The sequence below is a fragment of the Oncorhynchus mykiss genome, chromosome 20, assembly GCF_057628025.1.
Source record: "Oncorhynchus mykiss isolate SJ-2025 chromosome 20, ASM5762802v1, whole genome shotgun sequence".
Classification (NCBI taxonomy): Eukaryota; Metazoa; Chordata; class Actinopteri; order Salmoniformes; family Salmonidae; genus Oncorhynchus; species Oncorhynchus mykiss.
Window position 1 is genome coordinate 46,509,918 of NC_143041.1, and position 13,093 is coordinate 46,523,010.

Here is a 13,093-nt window from a genome sequence, read left to right on the forward strand (position 1 = left end):
TCCATTTTCCCTATTCCCTTTTCCCTATTCCCTATTCCCTTTTCCCTATTCTCTATTCCCTTTTCCCTATTCCCTTTTCCCTATTCTAGTGAAATGTCTGTCTAATATCTACAGAACATGGTGTTATCTGGGACGTATCCCTTATCTGTTAACCAAGCTCCTCTCCAGATGCTGGCTTTTCCCTTGTACGGTTTTGTAGATGTGTTGCGCCGTCCAGCTCTCCGACTGCCAGAAACAGTCGAATTGATTTCCAAAACTCATAGTGCCTTGGCTCAATCTCGATCACTGTATTTTACTTTGCGTCAGTCTATCTTAACATCAGCCAATATGTAATGATCAACATCATAATATTATATTTTATTCGTAGAGATTGTTTTTTTTGTTTCATTTACAGATGGATAATCACACATCTCTTTACATTCTGACCATCTACTGAAGGAAGATAAGAGGTCGTTTCTGTTAAATACGGGCTGAAATTTCAGGTGGTCTTTTAAAAAAAAAAAAACTCGTATCCTAAAGGGACGTTATCAGAATTTCATAATGTTATTCCAACTTCATAGTGTGGAACTATATATATATATATATATGTATGTAAAACAGGAGAATTTACATTTGACTGCACTGGGCCTTTTATTAAAGCAAGAATAACAACAACAAAAAATTGTCTCGTGGTGATCTCGATCACCCAAAATGTAGCCCACGTGGCTTTTGTACAGTTCTGCTTGGGCGGTATCCAGATATTCATACCGTTACTCTGCCGTGTCGGGTTTTACATGGGTACACAGAGCAGAGGGGGGAAGAATGGAGGAGGAAGAGCAGCATGGGTACACAGAGCAGAGGGGGGAAGAACAGAGGAGGAAGAGCAGCGTGGGTACATGGAGCGGGGGGGGGGGAGAACGTAGGAGGAAGAGCAGCATGGGTACACGGAGCAGAGGGGGGAGGAACGTAGGAGGAAGAGCAGCGTGTGTACACGGAGCAGAGGGGGGAAGAACGTAGGAGGAAGAGCATCATGGGTACACGGAGCAGAGGGGGGAAGAACGTAGGAGGAAGAACAACATGGGTACACAGAGCGGGGGGGAGAACGGAGGAGGAAGAGCAGCATGTGTACACAGAGCAGAGGGGGAAAGAATGTAGGAGGAAGAGCAGCATGGGTACACGGAGCAGAGGGGGGAAGAACGTAGAAGGAAGAGAAGCATGGGTACACGGAGCAGAGAGGGGAAGAATGGAGGAGGAAGAGCAGCATGGGTACAAGGAGCAGAGGGGGGAAGAACGTAGGAGGAAGAACAGCATGGGTACACAGAGCGGGGGGGGAGAACGTAGGAGGAAGAGCAGCATGGGTACACGGAGCAGAGGGGGGAGGAACGTAGGAGGAAGAGCAGCGTGGGTACACGGAGCAGAGGGGGGAGGAACATAGGAGGAAGAGCAGCGTGGGTACACGGAGCAGAGGGGGGAGGAACGTAGAACGTAGGAACGTAGAAGTAGGCACAGGGACAAAATACAGAGCTTTCTTGACTTCTCAAACACGGCAGAAAGACGTTTTGGAGAAGTACGGTAATCTTAATAATGTGAAATGAAGAACGCAATCGGCTTTATCTCCTAACATGTCATTTAAAAAGTAACTACAAATATTCAAATCTATTGAAAAAAATGTAAAGAAATTGTTTCCACGGTATTCACGGTATATGCAAACCATCCCGTGGGTATTTCCAAACACCCCGATACGGTATACCGCCAAAAATATTTTTTTCTGGAACAATACATTTGTATTTAATAAACCTTGTGTATCATTCTGGGAACTGGAATTAAACACCAGAGAGCCTTACTGAGGCAGTGATTACTTACCAGGACTCCCCGGAAAACAGTGGGGATTTTTACAGAGTAGACAATCCTGGTTAAAATACATCAAATGAGTGTAAGTTCACTAGAAAAAAATCAAATGATGAGCTGATTGGTAATGACGTCCTGGGCTTGTCAAATGTTGAAACGCTCGTGAGATTCTTGCTTCTTGAGAGGAGGCACCCACTGACCAGGCTTCAGTAATCCGCTCTTGTTTGTACACACACACACAAAGCCACCGCAGGTACTAATGAGGCCTAATGAATGAGGGGTTCATTTGTACCTTCTGTTGTTCTGAATCCTCCCCCTCTAACCCTTCCTCCCCTGTGGGTCGGGCTGTTGTTCTGAACCCTCCCCCTCTAACCCTTCCTCCCCTGTGGGTTGGGCTGTTGTTCTGAACCCTCCCCCTCTAACCCTTCCTCCCCTGTGGGTTGGGCTGTTGTTCTGAATCCTCCCCCTCTAACCCTTCCTCCCCTGTGGGTTGGGCTGTTGTTCTGAATCCTCCCCCTCTAACCCTTCCTCCACTGTGGGTTGGGCTACTTATGTAGTGTACTATATAGGGGATAGGATGCCATTTGTGACGCAGTCTAGCGCTCTCTTCTTCCTAGGGAGGTAATAAGTTGACCTTCCTGTTGTTGGAGACAGCTGCTCTCTTGTGGCATCACTTCACATGGAATAATTAACAAAAAGATTAAGCGATTGGCTGGCTGTAAAAATCACAGCTTTCCTGACCGTTTTGTTTTATCATATCTCAACTACTCAAATAATATCACATTGTTCGGGGTCATTGTCAGTCACTGATGTGTCAGTAATTTGACGCTCCATTGATAACGTCCTTCAATTGACGATGTCAAAGCGCTAACATTTAAAGGGAAAAGTATGCGATTTTTGGCAACTAAGCCATTTCCTAATTAGCCAGTCAGATGAATTCAGGGATATCATTTGTATGTCTCTGTGTACAGTTTTGGAAGGAAGTTGAAGGTGTTTTTTTTTTGCGAGCCAATGGTAAACTTCCGGTCATTGCCCTAACGCTAGTTAGCATTGGCTCGCGAAACTCCCTCTAAACTTCTTTCAAACAGCACGGCAGAAGCATACAAATGGTATCCATGAGTACACACGACTCGGGTGTAATTAGAACAAGTTAATTGCCAAAATCTTTCACTATCTCTTTAATGATATTGGTCTGGTCATGAACGGTGTCTGTTCTGTTTGGGCCTTCCCCCAGGTACTGAGCAGTACAGTACGTACACTGGCTACGCAGACAGCTACCTATGGGACGGCAAACATCAGGACAAGACCCCAAGGTACGTGCTTACTGATCAGACCGTTTTAAAATATATTTTACATATTTAAGGGATTTCACTCTGAAGTTGTTTACAATATTGATTTACTCAATTACCAAGAGCCTGATATAATGACTTTTCCTCCCAACTAACCGGTCGCCAGGAGAGGACTGACCACCCTTCAGAGCCCGGTTCCTCTCTAAGTTTCTTCCTAGGTTCCTGCCTTCTAGAGAGTTTTCCTAGACACTGTGTTTCTGCCTCTGCATTGCTTGCTCTCTGGGGTTTTTTTTTTAGACTAGGTTTCTGTTAAGCACTTTGTGACAACTGCTGATGTAAAAAGGGCTTTATAAAATACATTTGATATGACTTAACTCTGTCGTCCACAGAGACACCTGGCAGAGGAGGTGCACAGAGATCGTAGCGATGGACGCTCTGAAGTTCAGGAACTTCCTCGAACAGTTTCACCCTGAGAAAATGAACAGAGAACTGAATAAGGTGAGTAGTGGTAACTCGACCAGGGGAGCGGTGGTAACTCGACCAGGGGAGCGGTGGTAACTCGACCAGGGGAGCGGTGGTAACTCGACCAGGGGAGCGGTGGTAACTCGACCAGGGGAGCGGTGGTAACTAGACCAGGGGAGCGGTGGTAACTAGACCAGGGGGAGCGGTGGTAACTAGACCAGGGGGAGCGGAGGTAACTAGACCAGGGGGAGCGGTGGTAACTCGGCCAGGGGGAGTGGTGGTAACTCGACCAGGGGGAGCGGTGGTAACTAGACCAGGGGGAGCGGTGGTAACTAGACCAGGGGGAGCGGTGGTAACTCGACCAGGGGGAGCGGTGGTAACTCGACCAGGGGGAGCAGTGACCAGGGGGAGCAGTGACCAGGGGGAGCGGTGGTAACTCGACCAGGGGGAGCGGTGGTAACTCGACCAGGGGGAGCGGTGGTAACTCGACCAAGGGGAGCGGTGGTAACTTGACCAGGGGGAGCAGTGACCAGGGGGAGCGGTGGTAACTCGACCAGGGGGAGCAGTGGTAACTCGACCAGGGGGAGCGGTGGTAACTTGACCAGGGGGAGCGGTGGTAACTTGACCAGGGGAGCGGTGGTAACTTGACCAGGGGGAGCGGTGGTAACTCGACCAGGGGGAGCGGTGTTAACTCGACCAGGGGGAGCGGTGTTAACTCGACGAGGGGGAGCGGTAGTAACTCTACCAGGGGGAGCAGTGGTAACTAGACCAGGGGGAGCGGTGGTAACTAGACCATGGGGAGCGGTGGTAACTAGACCAGGGGGAGCGGTGGTAACTAGACCAGGGGGAGCGGTGGTAACTAGACCAGGGGGAGCGGTGGTAACTAGACCAGGGGGAGCGGTGGTAACTCGACCAGGGGGAGCGGTGGTAACTCGACCAGGGGAGCGGTGGTAACTAGACCAGGGGGAGCGGTGGTAACTAGACCAGGGGAGCGGTGGTAACTAGACCAGGGGGAGTGGTGGTAACTAGACCAGGGGAGCGGTGCTAACTAGACCAGGGGAGCGGTGCTAACTCTACCGGTGGTAACTAGACCAGGGGGGAGCGGTGGTAACTCGACCAGGGGGGAGCGGTGGTAACTCGACCAGGGGGAGCGGTGGTAACTCGACCAGGGGGAGCGGTGGTAACTCGACCAGGGGGAGCGGTGGTAACTCGACCAGGGGGAGCGGTGGTAACTCGACCAGGGGGAGCAGTGACCAGGGGGAGCGGTGGTAACTCGACCAGGGGGAGCGGTGGTAACTCGACCAGGGGGAGCGGTGGTAACTCGACCAGGGGGAGCGGTGGTAACTAGACCAGGGGGAGCGGTGGTAACTCTACCAGGTGGAGCGGTAGTAACTCTACCAGGGGGAGCGGTGGTAACTAGACCAGGGGGAGCGGTGGTAACTAGACCAGGGGGAGCGGTGGTAACTAGACAGGGGAGCAGTGGTAACTCTACCAGTGGTAACTCGACCAGGGGGAGCAGTGGTAACTAGACCAGGGGGAGTGGTGGTAACTAGACCAGGGGGAGCGGTGGTAACTAGACCAGGGGGAGCGGTGGTAACTAGACAGGGGGAACGGTGGTAACTAGACCAGGGGGAGCGGTGGTAACTAGACCAGGGGAGCGGTGGTAACTCGACCAGGGGGAGCGGTGGTAACTCGACCAGGGGGAGCGGTGGTAACTTGACCAGGGGGAGCAGTGACCAAGGGGAGCGGTGGTAACTCGACCAGGGGGAGCAGTGGTAACTCGACCAGGGGGAGCGGTGGTAACTTGACCAGGGGGAGCGGTGGTAACTTGACCAGGGGAGCGGTGGTAACTTGACCAGGGGGAGCGGTGGTAACTCGACCAGGGGGAGCGGTGGTAACTCGACCAGGGGGAGCGGTGGTAACTTGACCAGGGGGAGCGGTGGTAACTTGACCAGGGGAGCGGTGGTAACTTGACCAGGGGGAGCGGTGTTAACTCGACGAGGGGGAGCGGTAGTAACTCTACCAGGGGGAGCAGTGGTAACTAGACCAGGGGGAGCGGTGGTAACTAGACCATGGGGAGCGGTGGTAACTAGACCATGGGGAGCGGTGGTAACTAGACCAGGGGGAGCGGTGGTAACTAGACCAGGGGGAGCGGTGGTAACTAGACCAGGGGGAGCGGTAGTAACTCTACCAGGGGGAGCAGTGGTAACTAGACCAGGGGGAGCGGTGGTAACTAGACCATGGGGAGCGGTGGTAACTAGACCATGGGGAGCGGTGGTAACTAGACCAGGGGGAGCGGTGGTAACTAGACCAGGGGGAGCGGTGGTAACTCGGCCAGGGGGAGTGGTGGTAACTCGACCAGGGGGAGCGGTGGTAACTAGACCAGGGGGAGCGGTGGTAACTCGACCAGGGGGAGCGGTGGTAACTCGACCAGGGGGAGCAGTGACCAGGGGGAGCAGTGACCAGGGGGAGCGGTGGTAACTCGACCAGGGGGAGCGGTGGTAACTCGACCAGGGGGAGCGGTGGTAACTCGACCAGGGGGAGCAGTGGTAACTCGACCAGGGGTAGCGGTGGTAACTAGACAGGGGGAGCGGTGGTAACTCTACCGGTGGTAACTCGACCAGGGGGAGCAGTGGTAACTCTACCGGTGGTAACTCGACCAGGGGGGAGCGGTGGTAACTCGACCGGTGGTAACTCGACCAGGGGGAGCAGTGGTAACTCGACCAGGGGGAGCAGTGGTAACTAGACCAGGGGAGCGGTGGAAACTAGACCAGGGGAGCGGTGGTAACTAGACCAGGGGAGCGGTGGTAACTAGACCAGGGGTAGCGGTGGTAACTAGACCAGGGGGAGCGGTGGTAACTAGACCAGGGGGAGCGGTGGTAACTCGACCAGGGGGAGCGGTGTTAACTCGACCAGGGGGAGCGGTGTTAACTCGACGAGGGGGAGCGGTAGTAACTCTACCAGGGGGAGCAGTGGTAACTAGACCAGGGGGAGCGGTGGTAACTAGACCATGGGGAGCGGTGGTAACTAGACCAGGGGGAGCGGTGGTAACTAGACCAGGGGGAGCGGTGGTAACTAGACCAGGGGGAGCGGTGGTAACTAGACCAGGGGAGCGGTGGTAACTAGACCAGGGGGAGTGGTGGTAACTCGACCAGGGGGAGCAGTGACCAGGGGGAGCGGTGGTAACTCGACCAGGGGGAGCGGTGGTAACTCGACCAGGGGGAGCGGTGGTAACTAGACCAGGGGGAGCGGTGGTAACTCTACCAGGGGGAGCGGTAGTAACTCTACCAGGGGGAGCGGTGGTAACTAGACCAGGGGGAGCGGTGGTAACTAGACCAGGGGGAGCGGTGGTAACTAGACAGGGGGAGCAGTGGTAACTCTACCAGTGGTAACTCGACCAGGGGGAGCAGTGGTAACTAGACCAGGGGGAGTGGTGGTAACTAGACCAGGGGGAGCGGTGGTAACTAGACCAGGGGGAGCGGTGGTAACTTGACCAGGGGAGCGGTGGTAACTAGACCAGGGGGAGTGGTGGTAACTAGACCAGGGGGAGCGGTGGTAACTCGACCAGGGGGAGCGGTGGTAACTCGACCAGGGGGAGCGGTGGTAACTCGACCAGGGGGAGCGGTGGTAACTCGACCAGGGGGAGCGGTGGTAACTCGACCAGGGGGAGCGGTGGTAACTCGACCAGGGGGAGCGGTGGTAACTCGACCAGGGGTAGCGGTGGTAACTCGACCAGGGGGAGCAGTGGTAACTAGACCAGGGGGAGCGGTGGTAACTAGACCAGGGGGAGCGGTGGTAACTAGACAAGGGGGAGCAGTGGTAACTAGACCAGGGGGAGCGGTGGTAACTCGACCAGGGGGAGCAGTGGTAACTAGACCAGGGGGAGCGGTGGTAACTAGACAGGGGGAGCAGTGGTAACTCTACCGGTGGTAACTCGACCAGGGGGAGCAGTGGTAACTCTACCGGTGGTAACTCGACCAGGGGGGAGCGGTGGTAATTCGACCGGTGGTAACTCGACCAGGGGGAGCAGTGGTAACTCGACCAGGGGGAGCAGTGGTAACTCGACCAGGGGAGCGGTGGTAACTAGACCAGGGGAGCGGTGGTAACTAGACCAGGGGGAGCGGTGGTAACTAGACCAGGGGGAGCGGTGGTAAGTCGACCAGGGGGAGCGGTGGTAACTAGACCAGGGGGAGCGGTGGTAACTAGACCAGGGGGAGCGGTGGTAACTCGACCAGGGGGAGCGGTGGTAACTCGACCAGGGGGAGCGGTGGTAACTCGACCAGGGGGAGCGGTGGTAACTCGACCAGGGGGAGCGGTGGTAACTAGACCAGGGGGAGCGGTGGTAACTCGACCAGGGGGAGCGGTGGTAACTCGACCAGGGGGAGCGGTGGTAACTCGACCAGGGGGAGCGGTGGTAACTCGACCAGGGGGAGCGGTGGTAACTCGACCAGGGGGAGCGGTGGTAACTCGACCAGGGGTAGCGGTGGTAACTCGACCAGGGGGAGCAGTGGTAACTAGACCAGGGGGAGCGGTGGTAACTAGACCAGGGGGAGCGGTGGTAACTAGACAAGGGGGAGCAGTGGTAACTAGACCAGGGGGAGCGGTGGTAACTCGACCAGGGGGAGCAGTGGTAACTAGACCAGGGGGAGCGGTGGTAACTAGACAGGGGGAGCAGTGGTAACTCTACCGGTGGTAACTCGACCAGGGGGAGCAGTGGTAACTCTACCGGTGGTAACTCGACCAGGGGGGAGCGGTGGTAATTCGACCGGTGGTAACTCGACCAGGGGGGAGCGGTGGTAATTCGACCGGTGGTAACTCGACCAGGGGGAGCAGTGGTAACTCGACCAGGGGGAGCAGTGGTAACTCGACCAGGGGAGCGGTGGTAACTAGACCAGGGGAGCGGTGGTAACTAGACCAGGGGGAGCGGTGGTAACTAGACCAGGGGGAGCGGTGGTAAGTCGACCAGGGGGAGCGGTGGTAACTAGACCAGGGGGAGCGGTGGTAACTAGACCAGGGGGAGCGGTGGTAACTCGACCAGGGGGAGCGGTGGTAACTCGACCAGGGGGAGCGGTGGTAACTCGACCAGGGGGAGCGGTGGTAACTCGACCAGGGGGAGCGGTGGTAACTAGACCAGGGGGAGCGGTGGTAACTCGACCAGGGGTAGCGGTGGTAACTCGACCGGTGGTAACTAGACCAGGGGGAGCGATGGTAACTCGACCAGGGGGAGCGGTGATAACTCGACCGGTGGTAACTCGACCAGGGGGGAGCGGTTGTAACTCTACCAGTGGTAACTCGACCAGGGGGAGCAGTAGTAACTCTACCGGTGGTAACTCGACCAGGGGAGCGGTGGTAACTAGACCAGGGGGAGCGGTGGTAACTAGACCAGGGGGAGCGGTGGTAACTCGAGCAGGGGGAGCGGTGGTAACTCGAGCAGGGGGAGCGGTGGTAACTAGACAGGGGGAGCGGTGGTAACTAGACAGGGGAGCGGTGGTAACTCTACTGGTGGTAACTCGACCAGGGGGAGCGGTGGTAACTAGACCAGGGGGAGTGGTGGTAACTAGACCAGGGGGAGCGGTGGTAACTAGACCAGGGGGAGCGGTGGTAACTCGACCAGGGGGAGCGGTGGTAACTCGACCAGGGGGAGCGGTGGTAACTCGACCAGGGGGAGCGGTGGTAACTCGACCAGGGGGAGCGGTAGTAACTCTACCAGGGGGAGTGGTGGTAACTAGACCAGGGGGAGCGGCTGTAGCTAGACCAGGGGGAGCGGTGATAACTAGACAGGGGGAGCAGTGGTAACTCGACCAGGGGGAGCGGTGGTAACTCGACCAGGGGGAGCGGTGGTAACTCGACCAGGGGTAGCAGTGACCAGGGGGAGCGGTGGTAACTCGACCAGGGGGAGCGGTGGTAACTCGACCAGGGGGAGCGGTAGTAACTCTACCAGGGGGAGCGGTGGTAACTAGACCAGGGGGAGCGGTGGTAACTAGACCAGGGGGAGCGGTGGTAACTCGAGCAGGGGGAGCGGTGGTAACTCGAGCAGGGGGAGCGGTGGTAACTAGACAGGGGGAGCGGTGGTAACTAGACAGGGGAGCGGTGGTAACTCTACTGGTGGTAACTCGACCAGGGGGAGCGGTGGTAACTAGACCAGGGGGAGTGGTGGTAACTAGACCAGGGGGAGCGGTGGTAACTAGACCAGGGGGAGCGGTGGTAACTCGACCAGGGGGAGCGGTGGTAACTCGACCAGGGGGAGCGGTGGTAACTCGACCAGGGGGAGCGGTGGTAACTCGACCAGGGGGAGCGGTAGTAACTCTACCAGGGGGAGTGGTGGTAACTAGACCAGGGGGAGCGGCTGTAGCTAGACCAGGGGGAGCGGTGATAACTAGACAGGGGGAGCAGTGGTAACTCGACCAGGGGGAGCGGTGGTAACTCGACCAGGGGGAGCGGTGGTAACTCGACCAGGGGTAGCAGTGACCAGGGGGAGCGGTGGTAACTCGACCAGGGGGAGCGGTGGTAACTCGACCAGGGGGAGCGGTAGTAACTCTACCAGGGGGAGCGGTGGTAACTAGACCAGGGGGAGCGGCTGTAACTAGACCAGGGGTAGCAGTGACCAGGGGGAGCGGTGGTAACTCGACCAGGGGGAGCGGTGGTAACTCGACCAGGGGGAGCGGTGGTAACTCGACCAGGGGGAGCGGTAGTAACTCTACCAGGGGGAGCGGTGGTAACTAGACCAGGGGGAGCGGCTGTAACTAGACCAGGGGGAGCGGTGATAACTAGACAGGGGGAGCAGTGGTAACTCGACCATGTGGAGCAGTGGTAACTCGACCAGGGGGAGCAGTGGTAACTCTACCGGTGGTAACTCGACCAGGGGGAGCGGTGGTAACTCGACCAGGGGTAGCGGTGGTAACTCAACCAGGGGGAGCGGTGGTAACTAGACCAGGGGGAGCGGTGGTAACTAGACCAGGGGGAGCAGTGGTAACTCTACCGATGGTAACTCGACCAGGGGGGAGCGGTGGTAACTCGACCAGGGGAAGCAGTGGTAACTCTACCGGTGGTAACTCGACCAGGGGGAGCGGTGGTAACTAGACCAGGGGGAGCGGTGGTAACTAGACAGGGGGAGCAGTGGTAACTCTACCGTCGGTAACTCGACCAGGGGGAAGCGATGGTAACTCTACCGGTGGTAACTCGACCAGGGGGGAGCGGTGGTAACTCTACCGGTGGTAACTCGACCAGGGGGAGCAGTGGTAACTCGACCAGGGGCAGCGGTGGTAACTCGTTTAGGGGGAGCGGTGGTAACTAGACAGGGGGAGCGGTGGTAACTCTACCGGTGGTAACTCGACCAGGGGAGCAGTGGTAACTACCTGTGGTAACTCGACCAGGGGGAGCAGTGGTAACTCTACCGGTGGTAACTCGACCAGGGGGAGAGGTGGTAACTCGACCAGGGGGAGCGGTGGTAACTCGACCGGTGGTAACTAGACCAGGGGGAGCGGTGGTAACTCGACCGGTGGTAACTAGACCAGGGGGAGCGGTGGTAACTCGACCAGGGGGAGCGGTGGTAACTAGACCGCTGGTAACTCAACCAGGGGGAGCGGTGGTAACTCGACCAGGGGGAGCGGTGGTAACTAGACCGCTGGTAACTCAACCAGGGGGAGCGGTGGTAACTCGACCAGGGGGAGCGGTGGTAACTCGACCGGTGGTAACTAGACCATGGGGAGCGGTGGTAACTAGACCGCTGGTAACTCAACCAGGGGGAGCGGTGGTAACACGACCGGTGGTAACTAGACCATGGGGAGCGGTGGTAACTCGACCAGGGGAGCGGTGTTAACTAGACCAGGGGGAGCGTTAGTAACTAGACCAGGGGGAGCGGTGGTAACTAGACCAGGGGGAGCGGTGGTAACCAGACCAGGGGGAGCGGTGGTAACTAGACCAGGGAGAGCGGTGGTAACTAGACCAGGGGGTGCGGTGGTAACTAGACCAGGGGGAGCGTTGGTAACTCGACCAGGGGGAGCGGTATAACTAGACCAGGGGAGTAGTGGTAACTAGACCAGGAGGAGCGGTGGTAACTAGACCAGCGGAGTAGTGGTAACTAGACCAGCGGAGTAGTGGTAACTAGACCAGGGGGAACGGTGGTAACTCTACCAGGGGGAGCGGTGGTAACTCAACCGGTGGTAACTAGACCAGGGGGGAGAGGTGGTAACTCAACCGGTGGTAACTAGACCAGGGGGGAGCAGTGGTAACTCAACCGGTGGTAACTAGACCAGGGGGGAGCGGTGGTAACTCGACCGGTGGTAACTCGACCAGGGGGAGCAGTGGTAACTCGACCAGGGGGAGCAGTGGTAACTAGACCAGGGGAGCGGTGGTAACTAGACCAGGGGAGCGGTGGTAACTAGACCAGGGGGAGCAGTGACCAGGGGGAGCGGTGGTAACTCGACCAGGGGGAGCAGTGGTAACTCGACCAGGGGTAGCGGTGGTAACTAGACAGGGGGAGCGGTGGTAACTCTACCGGTGGTAACTCGACCAGGGGGAGCAGTGGTAACTCTACCGGTGGTAACTCGACCAGGGGGGAGCGGTGGTAACTCGACCGGTGGTAACTCGACCAGGGGGAGCAGTGGTAACTCGACCAGGGGGAGCAGTGGTAACTAGACCAGGGGAGCGGTGGTAACTAGACCAGGGGAGCGGTGGTAACTAGACCAGGGGGAGCGGTGGTAACTCGACCAGGGGGAGCGGTGGTAAGTCGACCAGGGGGAGCGGTGGTAACTAGACCAGGGGGAGCGGTGGTAACTAGACCAGGGGGAGCGGTGGTAACTAGACCAGGGGAGCGGTGGTAACTAGACCAGGGGGAGCGGTGGTAACTAGACCAGGGGGAGCGGTGGTAACTAGACCAGGGGGAGCGGTGGTAACTAGACCAGGGGGAGCGGTGGTAACTAGACCAGGGGGAGCGGTTGTAACTAGACCAGGGGGAGCAGTGACCAGGGGGAGCGGTGGTAACTCGACCAGGGGGAGCGGTGGTAACTCGACCAGGGGGAGCGGTGGTAACTCGACCAGGGGGAGTGGTGGTAACTAGACCAGGGGGACCGGTGGTAACTAGACCAGGGGGGAGCGGTGGTAACTCGACCTGGGGGGAGCGGTGGTAACTCGACCAGGGGGAGAGGTGGTAACTCTACCAGAGGGAGCGGTGGTAACTCGACCAGGGGGAGCAGTGACCAGGGAGAGCGGTGGTAACTCGACCAGGGGGAGCGGTGGTAACTCGACCAGGGGGAGCGGTGGTAACTAGACCAGGGGGAGCAGTAGTAACTCTACCAGGGGGAGCGGTGGTAACTAGACCAGGGGGAGCGGTGGTAACTAGACCAGGGGGAGCGGTGGTAACTAGACCAGGGGGAGCGGTGGTAACTAGACCAGGGGGAGCGGTGGTAACTAGACAGGGGGAGCAGTGGTAACTCTACCAGTGGTAACTCGACCAGGGGGAGCAGTGGTAACTAGACCAGGGGGAGTGGTGGTAACTAGACCAGGGGGAGCGGTGG

At 57.5% G+C, this 13,093-nt stretch overlaps 1 protein-coding gene and 1 long non-coding RNA gene across 3 annotated transcripts in view; both read left to right on the top strand.

Moving 5' to 3' along the window:
• Positions 1-13,093, top strand: part of LOC118942075 (uncharacterized) — a 784,985-nt gene that overhangs the window by 216,525 nt on the left and 555,367 nt on the right. The window lies entirely within an intron of this gene.
• The window catches only part of parga (poly (ADP-ribose) glycohydrolase a), a 96,022-nt gene that overhangs the window by 63,949 nt on the left and 18,980 nt on the right, over positions 1-13,093 (top strand). For both annotated transcript variants that reach the window (XM_090211955.1, XM_090211956.1), the window contains 2 exons: positions 3,062-3,140; positions 3,506-3,614. In XM_090211955.1, coding sequence (XP_090068081.1) covers positions 3,062-3,140; positions 3,506-3,614 — 188 coding nt within the window. The remainder of the gene's footprint in view (positions 1-3,061; positions 3,141-3,505; positions 3,615-13,093) is intronic.